This window comes from Cyprinus carpio, chromosome A17, assembly GCF_018340385.1.
Source record: "Cyprinus carpio isolate SPL01 chromosome A17, ASM1834038v1, whole genome shotgun sequence".
Taxonomy (NCBI): Eukaryota; Metazoa; Chordata; class Actinopteri; order Cypriniformes; family Cyprinidae; genus Cyprinus; species Cyprinus carpio.
This window is the reverse complement of record NC_056588.1, coordinates 8,848,989-8,870,063: the sequence shown is the minus strand read 5'-3', so window position 1 is coordinate 8,870,063 and position 21,075 is coordinate 8,848,989. Positions and strand designations below refer to the sequence as shown.

At 37.1% G+C, this 21,075-nt stretch overlaps 1 protein-coding gene across 33 annotated transcripts in view; it reads left to right on the top strand.

The window, feature by feature from the left end:
* Nucleotides 1-21,075, top strand: part of LOC109053736 (ankyrin-3-like) — a 100,990-nt gene that overhangs the window by 42,385 nt on the left and 37,530 nt on the right. For 18 of the 33 annotated variants that reach the window (XM_042773876.1, XM_042773896.1, XM_042773893.1 and 15 more), the window contains exons 5-25: nt 282-380; nt 1,053-1,238; nt 1,574-1,597; nt 3,579-3,677; nt 4,307-4,405; nt 5,522-5,620; nt 6,617-6,814; nt 7,255-7,353; nt 7,505-7,603; nt 8,198-8,296; nt 8,454-8,651; nt 9,360-9,458; nt 11,127-11,225; nt 12,323-12,520; nt 12,613-12,711; nt 12,852-12,950; nt 13,039-13,137; nt 13,483-13,578; nt 14,127-14,199; nt 14,615-14,653; nt 19,520-19,643. In XM_042773876.1, the coding sequence (XP_042629810.1) occupies nt 282-380; nt 1,053-1,238; nt 1,574-1,597; nt 3,579-3,677; nt 4,307-4,405; nt 5,522-5,620; nt 6,617-6,814; nt 7,255-7,353; nt 7,505-7,603; nt 8,198-8,296; nt 8,454-8,651; nt 9,360-9,458; nt 11,127-11,225; nt 12,323-12,520; nt 12,613-12,711; nt 12,852-12,950; nt 13,039-13,137; nt 13,483-13,578; nt 14,127-14,199; nt 14,615-14,653; nt 19,520-19,643 (2,324 nt within the window). Of the gene's footprint in view, nt 1-281; nt 381-1,052; nt 1,239-1,573; nt 1,598-3,578; nt 3,678-4,306; nt 4,406-5,521; nt 5,621-6,616; nt 6,815-7,254; nt 7,354-7,504; nt 7,604-8,197; nt 8,297-8,453; nt 8,652-9,359; nt 9,459-11,126; nt 11,226-12,322; nt 12,521-12,612; nt 12,712-12,851; nt 12,951-13,038; nt 13,138-13,482; nt 13,579-14,126; nt 14,200-14,614; nt 14,654-17,727; nt 18,042-19,519; nt 19,644-21,075 lie in introns of those variants that run through there. The other 15 variants (XM_042773899.1, XM_042773886.1, XM_042773879.1 and 12 more) reach the window with 7 other exon arrangements.

Sequence of the window (21,075 nt, the reverse complement as noted above, 5' to 3'; positions counted from 1 at the left end):
TAGATGATTTAAAAAATATTAAGAATGACAGATTTGCCATGGCAGCCTGGCTGTCTGGTTACCGCAGCAATGGTTCATGTTTCATGCCTATGAAGTAATTCAAATAAAAATCTTCATTTCTGATTGACTTTTCTTTGCTGAGAGGTGGGGGGGGGGGGGGGGGTTAATATTTATGTTTACAGTTTATATATATTATAGGGCATCTTGAAATATAACTGTATAACATTTTTCCAGTATATAATTTAAATGTATGTATAACATTACTGTAATGTTTGTTTCAGAATGGCTTTACCCCACTGTACATGGCTGCACAGGAAAACCATCTGGATGTGGTGCGCTTCCTCCTGGAGAACAACTCCAGCCAGAGCATTGCCACAGAGGTTTGTGTGTGTGTGTGTGTGTGTGAGAGAGAGAGTATTTTATTGATTACTGAAGTAGGCTGGAGCGACCTTGAGCAGTTCACAGATAACTGCTTCCTACTCCTAACATATATTCTCACAATATATAAATATAAATAACAGTAAAAGTTTTGGGGTAAGATTTTTAATCTTTTTGAATGTAGTCTCTTATGCTTACTTAAGCTCTATTTTGAACAAAAATGCAGTAAAAACAGTAATATTGTGAATTATTGCATAATATTATTTAATATTTTTGAAATTGAAAATAAATATTTTAATATGTAATTTATTCCTGTGACAGCAAAGCTGAATTTTCAGCAGCCATTACTTCAGTCTTCAGTGTTGCAATCTAATATGCTGATTTGGTAATTCTTAATATTACCAATGTTGAAAAAGTTGTTCTGCTTCTTTTTTTTTGTGGAAACCATTCCATTTTTTTTTTTTAAATAAAGTATGTCTTTACTTTCACATTTGATCAATTTAATTCATAGCTGCTGAATAAAAGTATTCTTTCAAAAAAGTATTACCCCAAACCTTTAGTTTAGAGTAGTGTTTACAAATGGTATTGTATATATTGTGAAACAAAATACAGTAGTAAATGTAAAATGAGGTATATAAATTGATAATTTAGCCTAATTCTCTTCCTCTCTTTAGGATGGTTTTACGCCGTTAGCCGTAGCCCTGCAGCAGGGTCATGATCAGGTGGTTTCTCTGTTGTTAGAGAACGACACGAAAGGTAAAGTCCGTCTGCCTGCACTCCACATCGCAGCCCGCAAGGATGACACCAAATCTGCAGCTCTGCTCCTTCAGAATGACCACAATGCAGATGTCGAGTCCAAGGTCTGTTTAAAAGGCGCCCTTACTCACAATTTTTTTCCCTGTGTCTATCACTTATTTCATTTAAATCCCAAGGTTCTTACTGAAACAGAATCATGCTGGTCAAATAAATGTATTTCTTATGCACACACCTTCTTTTATAATGTAATCAAGAGCAGATTATCATATACTGTATATGTTTTGCTTTTAATTGTGATTTATGTGTTATTTTTTCCTCTAACTCACTCACCTACACTTAGTCCTTTTTTTAGATATGTGTCTTTTGTTTCTTTGTTTTTCGCTTACCTGTCAGTGTTCACTAACTGCCCATTCTCTCCTTTCCTCACGTCTCAACATAGATGATGGTGAATAGAACAACAGAGGTATACCCACGATAAACATTAAGCTGTTGACCCCCACCTCCACCCCTGCTTTGCCTAGAACACCCCCTAGTGTTGCTCCCACCCTTGTTGTACCATCCCTATTTTTGTATCATTTCCCGTTTTCTCTTCTCGTATTGGCTATGTGCCCTCCCTCTCTGGGGATGGAGGAATGAGACTATGCTTTGGGTGGAGGGCTGAAGCATGCTTTGATTTCTGCAACTACCGGCTGGGGTTCCACATCTCAACATGCAGCTTTCTGATTGGTTATAAGAGTTTCGTGTCAGTGGTTTTGTGTGGTTGCTGGTAATGATGTTAGTACTGGTGATTATAAACTGTTAATTCAAGTGTTTCAGTTTTTAGAGCCCATTGTTGAGATATTGTTGTTTGTAGAGAGGCTTTCACAAAAGGTTACCTCAACATGTGGAGTAATATAACACTAGATCTAGGGTACTTTTGCCGGACAATATGTAGATCAAACATGATCGTTGCTATACAGTAGCTCACATTTAAGGGGTCACTGTGATATCAGAATAGGAGTTTTTTTTTTTTTTTAATCTTGTCCTCCAAAATAGAGATTTGTCCCTTTAGATTATAATTGCCACCACCTTCATTATTCAATCATCAATTGATTGTGGAAGAAATACCTAGAATTTAATAATTTAAAGAGTCTTTAATTCCTATAACTGTATAAAATATAGAATAAAATATTCATTTTTGCAACAAATCTATTTACTATTTAACTATTATAAAAAAATCTAAATATTAACAAGAATAATTGCAGTACAGTATTTTGTACTGTGTTAAAAGGTTTAAAAAGTTTGTGAAAGTCCATCTGGCATTTTGGAGATTCAAAGAGAATTTATTAGAATTAGAGTATTGCATAATGCAAAGGTCACTTCACTGGCACATCCTGCTACTGTAGAAGTGAGAAAATGGTACATTTTAATTTTTATTACTAACTGGAAGTAGCATGTTGTTCCTTTGAGCATAAGATATTTGAGCATTAGATTTTGTATTCATTTGGTTTGGCTGTGAAATAGGAACCCGGCTGGCCAGCTACAGAGATGAGATGGTCTGGTAGTTTAGTCCTCTCTCCCTGGGGCTTGTGCATAGGCTTTTTGACAAATATCTACCTCGTTTTCAATTAAACAGCTGGAAATCTTGCAATTTAGAATTGTTGCAATGTTGCAAAAAGAATGCATGGTCAGGTTCGCTCACATGGCATGCAGCAGCAGTTTAGCTCGATAGAATTTTAGTTCACAGTTTTGCATGATAGAGAACATTGCCAAATTGCAAACTAACAATAACAACCACATGTAAAGAGCTAAGCACCATGTTCCAGGTCCATGAATCCCAGGAAATAATTCCTTGCATAAACATTTAAAGGGTTTTCTGAGTGAATAGAAATTTGAATGCGTTGATCATGATGACTGTATCATGATAATCTATGAGAATGTTTATTCAATTCTCCCCGTAGGTAACAGTATGTGTTGTCTGTAGTGAGTTCTGTAAAAGTCATAGTCTATTAGTGTGTAACTGGAAATGTCTAAAGCCCTGCTGTTTTTCCATTTGCGCCTGTGGCTAATAATTGCAATAATTCCCCTCAAAATGGGTGGAGCCCCGTTCCCTTCAAGATAAGAGAGCAAACAAAGGCGGGGAAGGGTTATGCTGAGCACCACCTGCTTTGTGTAGGATTATTGGCTAATTGAGATGGAAATCTCCATGACTGGAAGGCCTTTGCTGCAGTGCAGCCTGCAGGACACCATCTTGCTTTAACAGCTGCATCTCGTATTCAAAATGAAAAGATCATATATAGTAGTAAGAGGATCATATTTAGTAGTAAGAGAAAACTCACTGTCTTCAGATAATCCCAAACTGAAGCCATATTTACAAAAAGACATATCTAAGGAAGCACAGGTAGCTAAATGGACTCATAAATAATTGTTTCAACCATTCTGTTCTTTGTCTTTCTTTTCATCAGAGCGGTTTCACTCCTCTCCACATTGCTGCCCACTATGGAAACATAAACGTAGCAACACTACTATTAAATAGAGGAGCAGCAGTGGACTTCATGGCAAGGGTAAGATCACAGCACCATCTACTGCTTCGATGGACCAATTTTAACAGATTACAGGGCAAACGGCCCCCCATAATCTGTTCAAATATTTTATTTGACCCTGTGCTAAATGCTTTGGAGTCCAGGTGCACTGATTCCCATTCAAAATTCAGCTAAACTTGGTTTCATTATGTCTGTGGTCATGTAGTTCCTCTGAGCATTACACGGGGGCAGTATTGCATTAATCCTGTACAGTATTGTCACCAGACTGAAGCCTCAAATGCTCCATAAGTGTTTTAAAGAATGAGCTAAATTTCCTGCCTAAGGCACTTTGTGAGCAAACATGCTCCCATCATGTATGTGTGTGTGTGCCAAATGCTCTCCCAGCTGAACTATCTAAACTGTCATTTGGCCGGCACAGTCCAAACAAACTAATGTCTGCTTCAGCCTGAGGGACACATGCACATGGTTGCAATGCATGTCATATGGCATTCAGAATATTTTGTATTTTGTCACAGAAATATATATTATTGTTATTTCATACTTAGTTTTTTATTTATTTAAAGATTTAATCTCTGTGTGATTGTAACTTGTGATTGTGTCGCTCTTATACCTGCTGTGTGTCTTATGCTGTTTGGGTGGGTTGCATACAGAATGACATCACTCCACTGCATGTGGCGGCTAAGAGAGGGAATGGAAACATGGTTAAGTTGCTGCTGGACCGAGGAGCAAAAATTGATGCCAAGACCAAGGTAACACACACATACAAACAGACATAAACACATATGCTGTACTACAAATTAACTGCAAGTTTAACTACAAATTAATTTATTTGATCAGAAATATTGTAAAAACACTAATATTGTGAAATAATTAAAAGAACTGTTGTCTATTATAATATATAATTTATATATGTAAATTATTCCTGTAATGGCAAAGCTGAATTTTCAGCAGCCATTACTCAAATCCTCAGTGTCACATGATCCTTCAGATAATATTCAGATATGCTGATTTGGTGCTCAAGAAACAATCATTATCAAAGTTTAAAACAGTGCTGGTTAATATTTTTGTGCAAACGTTTTTACATTTATTTTACTTTTTCAGGATTCTTTGATTCTTTTGATATTAGAATGTTCAAAAGAATTATTTAATAAATATATCTTTCCAAACCCAAACTTTTGAACTTATGAATACACAAATATGGCAATGGAAAATACTATTTGTACAAGAATAACGAGAAGAGAGTTGTTGCCTAAATGAATCTGTCCTTCAATTTAAGGAAATTGTCAGGTGGCTTTTTAGGATGTTCCTACATTTATATATATGTAGTTGCTCACCCTTTGACCTCAGTGATATCACAGATGAGACCAAGTTTCAGTTTAATATAAGGGCACACAATGACCTGGCTAGTGAGCCTTACTTGCAACCCAAAGGTTGTGGGTTCGAGTCTCGGTACCGGCAGGGATTGTAGGTGGGGGGAATGAATGTACAGCTCTCTTCCACCTTCAATACTACGACTGAGATGAGACCTTTGAGCAAGACACTGAACCCCCAACTGCTGCCCACTGCTCTGGGTGGTGTGTTCATGGTGTGTGTGTTCAGCGTATGCACATTGGTAAAGGTAACTTTCAGGCAAGATCCAAAGAAGTATAAACTGCAATATATAATACTGCATAAAGTGAATAGCCTAGCAAGAAATATCAAACAGGTCAGCATGTAGTGTCAGTGGAGCATCTGGAGGTGCTGAGGTTTGTCTGTGGCATCAGCTGTTCTTAAGAGTATGATCTCAGAGCATACTTTTTAATATTATATAACATTTTATCTTTGTGTTTGCTTGTACGTGTGTGTGTGTCTGTGTGTGTGTATAGGACGGTTTAACCCCTCTGCATTGCGGCGCACGCAGTGGACATGAGCAGGTTGTTGAGATGCTGCTGGACAGAGGAGCTCCCATCTTGTCTAAGACCAAAGTAAGACCACTGCTTTTCTGACCCCAAGAATAATTCTGCCCCTTTTATGTGTGTGTGAGTATGTTTGATCACCAATTTTCCCATAATTTCTGCACATGCCTAAGACTGCCCCCATGTGGCCATTATGCCTTATGTTCACCAGGCTCTTTTCTCCTGACTGCAGGAAACTGATATTTCACTGATATTAGATTGTGGCTTTATGTGCCAAAGCAAGAGGGATTTCTTGTCACACTTACCAGACCCTCAGAATTATTTTTATTATTAATGTGTGGTCACATTTACCATTGTTTGATGAATTTTCACAGGCAAATCCAGTAATTTCAATAGAAATCAATGCAATCAAGAATTTCATGTGAGGACGAAAGATTTCCCTAAGTAGTTGGTCAAGTGAATTTGCAGCATGAGCAACAGACAGTTGCTTGGTTTGAAAGTGACTTCTGTGTAAGCTGTGCTTTATTCATCGCTAAACTATTAATAATTCATTAATGTGACTGCACTTTTATTTTAATCAATCACTAGTAGTCAACTGATGTATTGCCAAGACTCATATATTGATCAATATTTGTCATTTTCTAAATATCTGCATGTGAGATCATTTTTTCTTTACTGCCGATAAGTGTTGGAAGCTTTTATTTTGACAATAGCAGAATATTTATGTCATATTTACTGTGTACTGTAAAAGTAGCATTACCTGGTCTGTATTTGAGAGAGTAATTTTTCAGATAAGATAACAGAAGAAGTTGCTAAAACAATCTTTTTAATGTTTCAACAAATTCAAAAAAATCAATCCATTGGTTTAAAATTTTGTAAATATTATGTAAAACAAATTTAAATTTAGTTGCAGCAAGGGACATTTTTATTTACCTTTTTATTTAGATTTCTATATTTGGCGACCATCAGCCACGGATTTTGCCATCAAAAATCCATATTGATTAACCACTATATGTTACCATTAATCTTGTTAAATGTCCAATGCTGTTTTTTGGTTTGCTATAGAACGGTCTGTCTCCGCTGCACATGGCGACCCAAGGGGATCACCTGAACTGTGTCCAGCTGCTCCTTCAGCACAATGCTCCCGTGGATGATGTCACTAACGATTACCTGACGGCACTGCACGTGGCCGCTCACTGCGGACATTACAAAGTGGCCAAAGTCATCGTAGATAAGAAGGCCAACCCTAACGCTAAAGCCCTGGTGAGAGCAGAGAGAAAAAGAGAGCCATACACATTCAAACTCAGAAAATACCCTCACGCTGTTTCCTTTCTCTCTGCATTTCTTTCATGGGTGATTAGGTTCATTTTCCTCTGTTAACAGATGCAGCTGTATGAATATTAATCTCTCGCTTCACAAAGACCAAAACACAGTTGTGGCAGGGAGGACGACAAAATGTGACCGTGTTGCCATAGTAATACTGAGACATTCTCAGGATAGTTTAAAAATAAACCTGAACCTCAGAAATAACTTGATGTAAAGTTTAAAACAGTTCATTTGAACAGTGGCATGCACACAGGTTTATTACTGAATACCGTGGGTTTATTCAACCAGAGGAAGGTTTTTGTGGTTACCAACCTCTGGTAAAGATGGGTGTGGTGACGCCTCAGTCAAGCAGAGCATGTTTGTGTCTACATCAACAGAACGGTTTCACACCTCTTCATATTGCCTGTAAGAAGAACCGAACGAAGGTGATGGAACTGCTGCTGAAACATGGGGCATCACTGCAGGCAGTTACTGAGGTACAAGAGAAATATGATATGATATTGTACCATAAAAGCACTAGAAATTTTTAATGTTCACAGATTTAGTGTATATGCTTGGGAAATGTAATAGCACAAGCAGTTTTATATATGTTTCAAAGTATGTTTGTCTTTTGTTTGGTTGTTTTAGTCGGGGTTGACGCCCATCCATGTTGCTGCATTTATGGGTCATGAGAACATAGTGAAACAGCTCACGCATCATGGAGCCTCACCCAACACCACCAACGTGGTACGTTTCCTTTTCAAAGAGACATTATTTGTACTGTGAGTCATTCTGTGAAACTTTGTAAATGCATTTCTATTATTTTAAACATTCTGTCAGACATGGAATATATTCATTTGTTAATATATTGCATTTTGCAACTTGAAGCTAACTGAACACAAATGAAATAATATAAATAAATACAATTATATATTATAGAAAAAATAGAAAACATATAAAATGAAAACATTATGTGACTTCGCCTTGCGAATGATTTCACTTCCTCTTCTTTATGACTTTCAAAACTGTTCATTATTATTTTGAGGTGGATATTTTAAATTAAAATTGTTTCTTAATATAATTGTTCTTAATATATGTAAATGTGATTGTAGTGTGAATGAGAAAATCGGTATAAAATGTATATTTTTTTTACATTTAATTTAAAGTTTTGGTAAATTTTTTATGCATAATAAAATTCATAGAATTCTTTGATTTTTTTTTTTTTTATTAAAAATATTCCATCACACAATATTATTATGTATTGATGAGTTTAAAATTCTTTTTGTATTAATATATTAAAGCTTATAACTCACATGCACTTCATCAAATGTTGTGTTGTAGAGAGGTGAAACAGCATTGCACATGGCAGCAAGGGCCGGCCAGGCTGATGTTGTCAGATACCTGCTACAGAATGGTGCTAAAGTGGACATCAAATCCAAGGTGAGACACACATCTTAGCTCAGATTTGAATAAACCACTGTCCACATCCTACCACACACATAATTAGAACATGACAGATGATAAATGAGCTTTTCAGATTGGCCTCTCATCACTGTCTCTCTCTTTCACTCTCTATTTTCATAATGACAATTTTTAGGATGACCAAACAGCCCTGCATATAGCTAGCCGTCTGGGAAAATTGGAGATTGTGCAGCAGTTGCTGCAGAAGGGGGCGTTACCCAATGCTGCCACCACTTCTGGCTACACCCCTCTCCACCTCGCTGCCCGTGAGGGTCATCAGGAGATAGCAGCTCTCTTGCTGGAGCAGGGAACATCCCTCTCTGCAGCAACTAAGGTGTGTTTGGTGTGTGTGTGTGTGTGTGTGTGTGTGTGTGTGTGTGTGTGTGTGTGTGTGTGTGTGTGTGTGTGTTTGTTTGTACTGTGTGACCACATACAGTGGGGCTCATGAGTCTGAGACCACAGTAAACATTTGGAATTTAAAAATCCAGTTTAAATGTGGATGTTAGCAAAGTTTAAGGACTTTTGGAAAAATGTAACCAAAGAAATCTTTGGAGTCACTGCAAGTTTTTTTTGGTAAAAAATGATACTTTTATTTAGCAAGCATTAGCATTTATAATTCAAAAAGATTAAAGACATAAAGAATAAATGACTTTCTATTCATCATATAATCCTGAAGAAAAAAAAGTAAATGTTTTTCAGATGTTTTCATAAAAGAAAAAAAAAAAAATTAAACGGTTTTCAGCACTGATAATAATACGAAATGTTTTTGAGCACCAAATAAGCATATTATAATGATTGTGTGACCCTGTGACACTGAAGACTGAAGTAATGACTGCTTTTTTGATTAAATAAATAAACAGACAAAGTGAACATTAGAGACTTCTGTCAAAAACATTTTCTGGACCCCACTATATGTGTTTTTTGTGCATAGTTCTTTATACTTTAAGCTGACTCTGTCATAATGAAAATGACAAAACTATGGATCTTTATACACCCTTTTCTGTTCTCTCTCCTTCTTTTGTTCCTGCATATATATCCACAGAAAGGGTTCACTCCCCTGCATGTGGCTGCAAAGTATGGGCAGTTGGAAGTGGCCAATCTTCTGCTGCAGAAAAAAGCTGCGCCGGATGCAGCAGGAAAGGTTGGTGAACAAATGCATTATAAGTAACATTATGCACACAACAACATCTACAAATATGCCCATATATGCTTGGTAGTTTACATTTGTTTACATAACATATCTTGGTCCTGGCCCAAATGGTGATGTGGACTTCACTCGTGCTTGTTCATGGGGTGTCCCATTAGTCATTATGATTCAAAAGTCAGAAAAAAATAGGGCATTGGTAAAACATTTACTGTAATGTAATGAAATATGTGTTTAAACTACTTACAAAAAATGGTCAGAGAACATGGCTATTTTTAAATGGCCTTCAATGAAGAAGCCTTGTTTTTGTAGCCAGATGGTGTAGTTACAACATCGACCAGCAGGGGCTATCTGGGCCAAGCTAACCAGCCAAACCATGACGCCTCAGACCACAAGGGCCAAGGGCGTCATTTGGGACAGGGCCTTCTTTTGTCTTCATCTGTTAATCTGTGTCAGCCTTTCCTCAAATGGTTCCTCCTCACTATTCTTGCACTACAAAGTATGACTGACAATAACTTTATTGAGAGACTCACAGAGCTGACAAGTTTTGCTGATTTTCCTGTGTGTCATTAAGTCAGCTGTGCTGTCATGAGGGGTCTGGTTTCCTTAACATAGATTAAGCTTTTTAATAAGTACAACATACAGATAAAAGAGAATATGACACAGAAGCTTAAAGGAGTAGGTTTCCCAATTCTTTTTTTCCTGAAAACGTACTTACCCTCAGGCAATCCAAGATATAGAAGAGTTTGTTTCATTGGAAAAGATTTGGAGAAATTTAGCTTTACATCACTTTCTCACCAATGGATCCTCTGCAGTGAATGGGTGCCGTCAGAATGAGAGGCCAGACAGCTGAAAAAACACCGCAGTAATAATCCACACAACTCCAGCCCGTCAGTTAATGTCCTGTGACTTGAAAAGCTTCATGTTGTGTTGTTTCATGTCTTTATGTCAAAGCATATTTGAACTTCAAACCATTGCTTATGTTTAAAATATGAGTTATTATGGATTATATTTTGACCAGAACAGACGGTCTCATGTTAAAATGTCTTGATGGATTTGTTACTTAACAAACATGCAGTTTTTTTGCTTAACAAGACATTGATTGAAGGACTGGAGTCATGTGGATTACTTGTGGATTATTGTGATGTTTTATCAACTGTTTTGACTCTCATTCTGACGGCACCCATTCACTGCAGAGGATCCACTGGTGAGCAAGTGATGTAATGCTGAAATTCTCCAGATTTGTTCCAGTGATGAAACAAACTCATCTACATCTTGGATGATCTAAAGGGGAAGTAAATTTTCACAAAATTCTCAATTTTGGGTGAGATATTCCTTTAATCTATGTTGAGGAAAGACACACTTATCTTGTGAAAGGTGTTTTTTCCAACCAGGTTTTTTCACTTCATACTAAGTGTGAACTCTTGGTATTAGCTTAATGTGGTTTGCTGGGAGTTCTTCCCTCTAACTTTAACATGGTGTGTCTCTCTGTGTGTGTGCGTGCGTGTGTGTGTACACCCACCCATGTGCACACCCATGTACTGTATGTGTTGGCATGCATGCATGCGTCCTGTGTTTGTGTGTATGTGTGCGTGCATGTTGGTGTTTGTGATTGTTCTGGGGTCTGTGTGTGTGAACGTGCTGGGGTCTGTGTGTATATTGTAGACTGGGTTAACACCGCTGCATGTGGCTGCTCACTATGATAATCAGAGAGTGGCTCTGTTACTACTGGACCAGGGAGCATCTCCTCATTCTGCTGCGAAGGTACACACACACTCCAAGCCATTGAGACTGGGCTGCTGGATTAACCCTTCCATGCTGTTTGTAATAGAAGACCTAGTGTTACAATTAGTGACCTTACATAAATCATATTTTAAGAGTCACAATGTTTGTGATTTTGTTGTCATGTTCATATTACATCTTTGGAGGATGTCATAAAGTCTCTAGCTGAAAAGTTTGTTAAATTTCAGGAAATCTGATCAACTATAAGAAAATTTAACGAAACTAAACTGTAGTCTAGTAAACATAGCTGAAACAAATTTATATATATATATATTATATATATATATATTATATATATATATATTTATATATATATATATATATATATATATAAAAAAACTAGAAAAGTTTACCCGAGAAACAAAATTTTCAAAGAATATGTCTTGCGTTAAGTTTGTTTTTCTTTTCATTTTCAAATAGTTTATTTTTGTTTAAGCAAATATCGCTACATTTTGTTTGGATCCCCTACAGGGACATGGTGACTGGAGAAAAATATTTATATTGCAGTGCTTTTGCATTAGCTAGCAAAAGTTGTGTATTCTTTTAAAAAAAAAATCCCAATGATTTTGCCTTTATTTAGATAGAATGATGTAGCATTTTGATGAATACAAAAGCATTGAAATATAATTTAATATCATATTTTTCCCATCACCATTTGCATGTTTGATTACTGCTCGAACAAAAAAAAGTATTTTCTCAGGTAAATTTAACATGTTTTTAGTATATTTAGATATTTTTATGGTAAACAATACAAAAATATAGATTAAATAATTTGATCAAGATAATTAATGCAAGATTTTTGCAGATCCAAATTTCATGGCTTGCATTTTCCCAGAATTGAGGTGTCTAGAGTAATGGTAAAGTAGTCACCATGGTAACAGGCTTGGAATTACTTAATTAAAGAGCTTGGTTACTTCTTACAGTCTCTGTTTTGCTAAATTTGAGAAATCCAGATTGGTTTGTGTAATCAAGAAAATTACTAGGGGGCAAAAAACAAGAAAAGATAATTGCATGCCTGCATAATATTTCTATTTAAAAATTTCTGTATCTTTGTATCTTGTTTTTCTCATTCTCTGTAGAATGGCTACACGCCTCTCCATATTGCAGCTAAGAAGAATCAGTTGGAGATTGGGACAACGTTGTTGGAATATGGGGCGGAGTGTAACACAGTCACCCGTCAGGGCATCAGCCCCCTCCACCTCGCCGCACAGGAGGGCAGTGTAGACCTCGTGTCCTTGCTTCTCACCAAACAGGCTAATGTTAATATGGGCAATAAGGTAAACATACTTACATATAAATATTACACATGCACAAAGCACACGGTTGAGAATACGTATTAATTCGACTCACTGTGTGTGTTTATAAACAGAACGGTCTCACGCCGCTGCACCTGGCTGCACAGGATGACAGGGCAGGTGTTGCTGAAGTCCTGTTGAACAATGGAGCAGAAATTGACGCTCAAACGAAGGTCAGGGTTCAGGTTTTGTGGTGTTTCCATTGATTACATAACCACCACAATCAGACTGATACATTGAGAAGTTCATTGGGGACTGTTCTGCGTGTCTGTATCAGCGTCTGATATTCTTGTCTTTCATATTCTCCTGACAGAGTGGTTACACTCCGTTGCATGTGGCATGTCACTATGGCAACATGAAGATAGCCAACTTCCTGTTAGAGAATCAGGCTAAGCCTAATGCCAAAACAAAGGTGATTCTCTTTGTCGTTTGTCAAGACTTTTAGATATAGATATTTCCTTGTTTTGCATCTAAATTGACCTTTGTTATTCTGTGCATAGAACGGTTACACACCTCTTCATCAAGCAGCACAGCAAGGCCACACCCACATCATTAATATGCTGCTTCAGTATGGAGCTTCGCCCAATGAGCTCACAGTGGTGAGTACTGAGGCATGCTGCGAATACCTGCTTCACTCAGCAGGCTGTCAACCTTGGTCAGCAATGTACTGTAGCACACACACATATACACTCATACACTACCATTCAAAAGTTTGGGGTGAGTATGATTTTTTTTAAATCAAAGAAATAATACTTTTATTTATCAAGGATGCATTAAATGAATCAGAAGTGACATTTACGGTACCTTTCTCATAAACATACATCTCACTCTTTCATAATTATAATACCTACATTTAGCAAGTTATGTATATTATAATATTACATATGAAATGCCTCATATACAGATGTAAAGTAGTTTTATTTGTGTGTGTTTGTGTGTGGCAGAATGGGAACACAGCTCTCTCCATCGCTCGGCGACTTGGGTACATCTCCGTAGTGGATACGCTGAGAGGAGTTACAGATGAAAACCTCACTGCCACGGTAACATACTCAACCTGCCCCACCATCTGCGTCATGACCTACTTCCCTCAACATCCTCACACAATGTCCACAATTACCATAGAAATTAATACCAGGCGATTCGTTTTTTAGGCAATTTGTATTCTGAATCAAATGCACACCAACCAACCACATCATGCTAATCACTTCTGAGCAAAGAATTTAATTTTTTATGTTATTTAATATTTTCAGTTTAAAACTGTAAGCCATGTTTTTATTTTTTTAATTACACTTTAAATAGACTATTGAAAAAACTGTACATTTCAACCAGTACTGGAAATTTAATAATTCATGCTCATTTCTTTTATTTATTTATTTTTCTATTTAGATTACCTTTGCCATTTTGTAACACTCACTTAAAGTTAATATTTAAAAAGTGTTGTGATCTTTAATACATCTGTAAATGAATATTTCATACTGAACCTTATAATGTTGTGATGCGTAAATTCACTTGTAGCATTTCAAATAATATATTTATATATATACAGTATCTCTAACTCATATTTTGCATGTTCTCCATTTTTGACCAGCCTATAACCGAGAAACACAAGATCAATGTCCCGGAGACCATGAATGAGTTCCTCGACATGTCTGATGATGAAGGTAAAGCTAAGTACTGATCTAAAATCACTCACTCACTCACTCACTCACTCACACACACACTCACTCACTCACACACATAGACACACACACAGTTTCACTCTTTCTTTGTGAACTATATTGGTTTATACTGCTGTGAAGAACTCTTTACGGAACTCCCTGCTGTGACCCTTTGCACACTGAGTGAGTGAAGCAGTTGTTAAAATATTATTTAAATTTGTCTTGCATCCAGCGGTATATTCAAATGTATTATTTTGACAGCTTCCCCACTAGCTTGCACCATGATCACTGGCCTAACACTATGTGCCTTCATTATTCTGTGTGTGTGTGTTTGTGTATGTGTGAGAGAGAGAGAGAGAGAGAGAGAGAGAGAGAGAGTGTACGTTTAACCAATTGCTGTGTACTGTATGTTTGACAGCTGTGAAAAATCATGAAGCTCAAGCTGATGGGGAAGAAGGTACACACTTCTGCAGTTCTGTTTTTTCTCCCTGTTTTAATCACCCCTTGCTTCAAGCACACACTCGCTCGGCTTAGATGCGTTCCTCTCGCCTGGCTTTGCAGTGCACTGTGTGTGTTTTGTCTGTATGCACATAACCAGAGTGTGATTGCTGTGATTTCCTTTGTATGCCAACTTGACACAGTTTTTTCATAGTTATAAACACATATTTGCAAATGCTCACACATAGAAACACAATAACAGATGCCCAAAAAAGCCTGTATGTGAGTCATACAGTTGCCTGGGATAGATTGAAGTTGACATGCAGTGTGTCAGGATAAGAAGAAAACACTCTACGTGTTGTCTATGATGCCAAACTCTCTCTCTTGTCTCCTGGTGCAACGCTGAAATATTCATGAGCTTAATGTCCTTCATTGCACCCCTCTCCATGGTAACGTGGAGAGATGAGGGTATACAGTTACCATGTGTGTCAGCAGATATGCTCACAATCCTGCAGGTGACACTGACTTGGCCCACAGGTGTCAACCCTCTACTGGAGAGCGAGAGTGACATGCAAAATAGAGGGGGATAGAGAGACAATCTTAAAATATAATAAAGCAGTTAAAAGCATTAGTCGAGTGTTGAAACTGCTGTCTTAGCAGTATGCTGAGAGGTAAAGTGTGCATTAGTGCATGTGTGTGCGTGAAGCAGCAGACACCTATAATAGATCCATAGGTTATCCTGTAAGATATCTTTGTAATACCATTAAATGGATAGTTCACCCAAAAATGAAAATTCTGTCATTATTTACTCACCCTCATGTCATTCCAAACCCATAAGACCTTTGTTCATCTTCTGAACACAAATTGATGAAATGTGAGAGCTCTCAGACCCTGCATAGACAGCAACGCAACTGTAATGTTCCCAGGTTCAGAAACGTAGTAAGGACATCGGTAAAACAGTTTATGTGACATCAGTGACTCAACTTCAGTTTTGCAAAGCTACAAGAATACTTTTTGAGCACAAAGAAAACAAAAATAATTTATTAAACAATTTTTTCTCCACTGAGTTATGTTTTTCCGTCATTTTAGAAAGTATCACAATGCATACGCACGCTTTCCCCCAAGTGTAAACAACACTGATTACGCAGATTACGTCCATGCGTGCGCTTTCTTCCCCGAACGTAAACAAGGCTGATTACATCGATAACGCTCTTGGGTACTCTCCAAAATGGCGGAAGACATAACTCGGGGGAGAACAATAGTTAAATAAATTATGTGATTTTTGTTTTCTTTGCACTCAAAGTATTCTCTTAGCTTTGCAAAACTTAAATTGAGCCACTGATGTCACATGGACTGTTTTACCGATGTCCTTACTATGTTTCTGGAGCTGGGAACATTACAGTTGCGTTGCTGTCTATGCAGGGTCTGAGAGCTCTCACATTTCATCAAAAATATCTTAATTTTTGTTCCGAAGATAAACGATGGTCTTACGGGTTTGGAACGACACGAGGGTGAGTAATTAATGACAGAATTTTCATTTTGGGGTGAACTAACCCTTTAAGCTGTGCATGTAGGTCTTGTATCGGTCAGAAGCAATGAACTCTGCACCTTTGATCCCCAATCTGATTTTTAACTTATACACATCTGTTTGTTGTCATATTGTGGTGGAGAGTGAGACTGACTACTAACGTCTATTTTTTTGGCTTATTATATTTGCTATACCCTAAACCTAGTCCTTACTTACAGAAGCATTTTGCATTTGTATATTTTAATTAAGATATTACATGTACAGGGTTCCTACATTTTCTAACTAGTGTTATTTTATTATTATTTATATATTATAGTTTTTATTTTGTTTTCAGTTTTAATTTTCATTTTAGGTTAATTTATGTTAGTTTATTAGCTTTTGTTGTTTTAAAATATTAATATTTATCTTTATTTCAGTTTTAGTCTTAGTTTTATGAACTAATTAGTAATTTTTAGTACTTTACCATATATTTATTTCAGTTATTTTCCAAAGCAATATTTCTAATTTTCTTTTAATCTTTCAGACTATGAATTTCCATGATTTAACCAGTTGCTTGTGATGACTGTATAGGGATCATTTAAAATAATAGAATTTTTTAGAGCTCATTCTCAAAAAGAGTATTTTTTTTAAATTATGAATTAATAAAAGCACTTTTTAAATCACTTTTAAATAAAATCATTATTGTTATTCAAAAGCTTAGCCTTTTAAAATTGTCTATATTATTCTGTTGTCATTAATATAACATTTATTGACTATAGATAACCTATTATTTCTTTTTGTTTAATGTGTTTGTGTATGTGTGTTTTTTTAAATTTATTTATTTATTTTTTACTTAGTTTTTACATGACTATTCCAGACCTGGAAATCACACTTTTAAAATTCCCTGACATTTTCCGAGGCTTTGGAAACCCTGTATTTAATCTTTTTATTAAGCTGTTTTCATTATTTTATCATTTTATCACAGTGTAGGTCAGCTTAATATCATAATGGGGATATTTCATGTATTTAATAGCAAAGCCTGATACGTGCCACACGTGCCCATGAGCACAGTGCCTAGTTCAGCAAATTACACACATGGTTAAAAGGAGATGTTGTGTGCGTGCACTATAGGGACAGTAGCCTACATGAGGGAAAAGGGTGAACTTTCTTTCTGTTATGTAATGTTCTTTAGCACTTAGTAATGAGTCTAATGAATGTTCTACACACAGTGACAGGAGACTTTGACATTAGCTGATAAAAGAACTTTCATGTACACACATTTAAGATGGCCTTAATGCTATATTATTGATGTGAGCATTTCGAACAGTGAGGACCACTTTAAAAAGTCAGTTCTCAACAGGTTTCTTTACATTTGTGAGGACAGACCCTCAGAAGTAAGCTACAGCCAAACCAGAACACACACGTTAGAGAAGTGCTTGCACTGTCTCTATAGTATGTTGACAGTACTTGGTGTCTTATTACCACCTTGCACTTGCTGCTAGACCTGCAAAATCTCAGAGCAATTAACAAGTGTTCAGAAAAAAAAAACTCATCACTTTCTGCGCGCGCACGCGCGAGGCTGCATAGAGAGCAGAGCTCCCCTGACATACTGTATGAGAGTGCAGCTTTGGTATATCCTCCTTCGCTTGACCCAGGCTGCTGCCTTGTGATTTAACTTTTACCGGGCGAATGAACGGATGTAAATCTCGCACATCCAGTGCCACGAGAGTTCTGGTCGACTCGGGACGACCGACTCTCACATGACCAACCCGAATTGAGTCATCATCATTGGTCTTTTTCTCGGAGGATACAGGCTTCATTGAGAACTGATCAGACAATCGGGGGAATACGCTAATAACGGATATATCTGTGTCGGAGTGGGATATGGCAACGCTTTTATGTGAGTCAACGGACTGTCGGTGTGTCCGAATACTGCGGTGTTCGGGGCTCTGCTGCATCACGTTACAGTGTTCAACGGCTGGATTCTGCTCGGATATAATAGTTAAATATACACTTTTAAAACTCAGAATGACGTAAAATACAGTGCCATCTATTTTTACACAGAGTCATCTATTAGTCTTTGTCATGACTGTTCGTTGTCATTAAGTCGTTAATTCGGTACCGGAGTAGGAAGGTATTAGCGAGCCGGTTAGGGGAACTGAGGAGTTCAGTAGCGGGAGGGGAGGGGCTGCAGCACGGAGAGAGAGGACAAGCGAGAGTCGCGTTCATGAGAGAGATTCGGGAAAGATGTTGGCTGTGCTTCATATCCACGAGAGTTGCCTAACGTAACCTAAACGTCATTTTGTGCGACATAGGCGCTTCTTTATCTTACAAAAATAACGAATGTCCAAAACCTTGAGAGCTGTATACCTACAGTAAACGGCGTTGAATGTCTAGGTGGACAGCTAGACACAGCCATTGCTTTTTTTATAATGATTTAGAGTAGAGCTGTAGAGCTTAGAAGTGACGATTTATTTGTTTTTGGCTCGTGGTTTTGAATATAACCGATTTGTTGAGTTCGACGGTAACTAACAACTAAACTGTTTTGTCAAACAAGCTTATCTGACCGTCTGAAAAGTGCCCAAAACCCACTTAAAACTAGTCAAAGACCAACAAACCATTTTACATTGATTCAAACAGTTTTGTTTGTTTTCATTAAACAATAAAACCAGATGCCGGCTATCATATTTGTGAAAGTGTTATTTGAAAGCGTAATTTATTAAATTAAATTGATATTATTTTTATTGTCATATTTCTATTTTTTCCTGCTTTTATAAAGAGCTTAAAGAATGCCAGCCCAAGATAATTGACTGGTTTTACCTGGTTTAATCTGAAGTCCCATTTTGACCTGCATGAAAGTGCCCCAGATCCTTCTAAAACTAGCAAACAGGTTTTTTTTTTTTTTTAAATCAGGTTTAAGAAACTTTTGGGGGTGTAATAGAAACTTGCTTCATAGCAGGATACGCAGTGTTGTCCTGATGCAGCAGAATGTTTCTTCTATGTGTCAGTGAAATATTGCCACCTAAGTATCTGTTATTCAAGGTGGGACAGAAAAACACCCAGGTGTTATGTGACATCAATTAATAATCTAGAAGCTGCAAGCTGGATGTTTGCGTGACGCAAGAAGAACCGGTGTGGACTGGTAGGTTCACCCCACAAGAAATGAACCACAATTTATTAACCATTGTGCATTTGAACAAGACACTTAACTTCAGATTGCTCTAGAGGGACTGTCTTGGAAATAAGTGTACTGTAAGCCCCTTTGGGTTTTATTTAATTAGAGCAATGTGGGGGGTGCTAATTGCTGCAGCTACTGATAGGTCACCTTACCAGTTCACCTTCAAGTGAGCTAACCTTCTGCCTGTCTCATTTTTGCAGGTGAAGATGCGATGACCGGCGAGACTGAGAAGTATCTTCGGCCACAGGACCTGAGGGAATTAGGGGATGACTCCTTGCCACAGGAGGGGTACATGGGTTTCAGTATTGGAGCCCGTTCTGCCAGGTAATAGCAGTCATTTACATTTTATGTATGGATGCTTGCTTTTTTGCGAAGCTGTTTGTTCCTTATGCTTGTTCTCTATGATTAGCAAATGTATATGGAGTTGCTATGGCACAAGTAGATGGTTTTTTAGAGATGTTTAGATTGAGGATTATTTGGATTTAGAATGTTGTGTTCAGGTGGTCTTCACTAAAAGTGTTAGTACTTTGTGTATTGGCTTTTAGTCTGCATTAGTAATAATGCTTCAAGAAAAAAAGATGGTTGGAAACAGATGAGGAATGAGAGATAGTCAAATCTCGGTCAGATTTATTGTGCATTCAGTGCTGTCAATCTTCATTTCTTGTTTTTTACTGTAAATAAAAACTGTTCCCACTACACAGATTCAACTCACCGTGTGTCATTCAAGTTAAAGTGTGCATGACACAAGTGTTTTTAGATGACAGGATAAAACTATGAGAAATTGTTATGCAAATAATAACACAAAAACACCTGTTATACTGTTAGCGCAGACATTAATATTTTACAGTATTTAATATTTAAAAGAGCATACATTATGCAGTTATCCCACTTCAGCCAAAACTTGCGTTCCACAGCTGGGCAACTTTTGCAGAATTTATAACAGTAATTGTTGGTGGTTGCAAACTCTGATTTTTATCAAATATAAAATCATTGAAATGTTTTAAAGTAACAAAAGGGTACTACATTGTTCTTGAAACAGAGATATTAGTACAATGCACAACCTGAAAAATGAATGAATTAAATATAATGTAAGATTTATTGAAGGCGTAAAGTGTAAATAGACTTTGTAAAGAGGATTATGGCTGTAAGTTCTTAAGAAAGCATAAAGGATGATCGGATGGCTAATTACAGGCTTAATGTATTGTTAATGAAACATGATGTGATCTTCATCATAACAAACACAATGTCCTTGTAAGCACCAATCATATGCCAAATTGGATCAGATCACAAAATGTTTGTATTAAAATGTCAGAAAAATGTAAAATGTTGTTGTACTCCTAAAGGTACACTGTTTTTCTAAAACAGTACTTTATAGTTCCTTATGGTATGATTGTAAGTTGTAAGTTTATCAGAAAAGTTTAGGGCAGAAGATGCACATCTGTGGTGTTTTGTGTTGAAGTACATCCCATTCTGTCATTTAAGAGGTCATTATCTGTTCATCGTGGCTGATGAATGATGAACATAGCAGGTGAGGGAGAGGTGGGACACTAGGATGGAAAGGTACCACTCCTGTCATGCGAGCATTATGTGGCACAATGGAGCCTGATTTGCTGTTGTTGTAAGGGACAGTGAGCTCTGATTGGCTGGCTTTTGTGTGCCAGTGGTTATAGAGTTGGAGGACAGGGAATAAATGACTGAAAACAATTACATCATTACTGGGAAGGGAACACTGAGTGACGAAGTCTGGAAAGAGCGT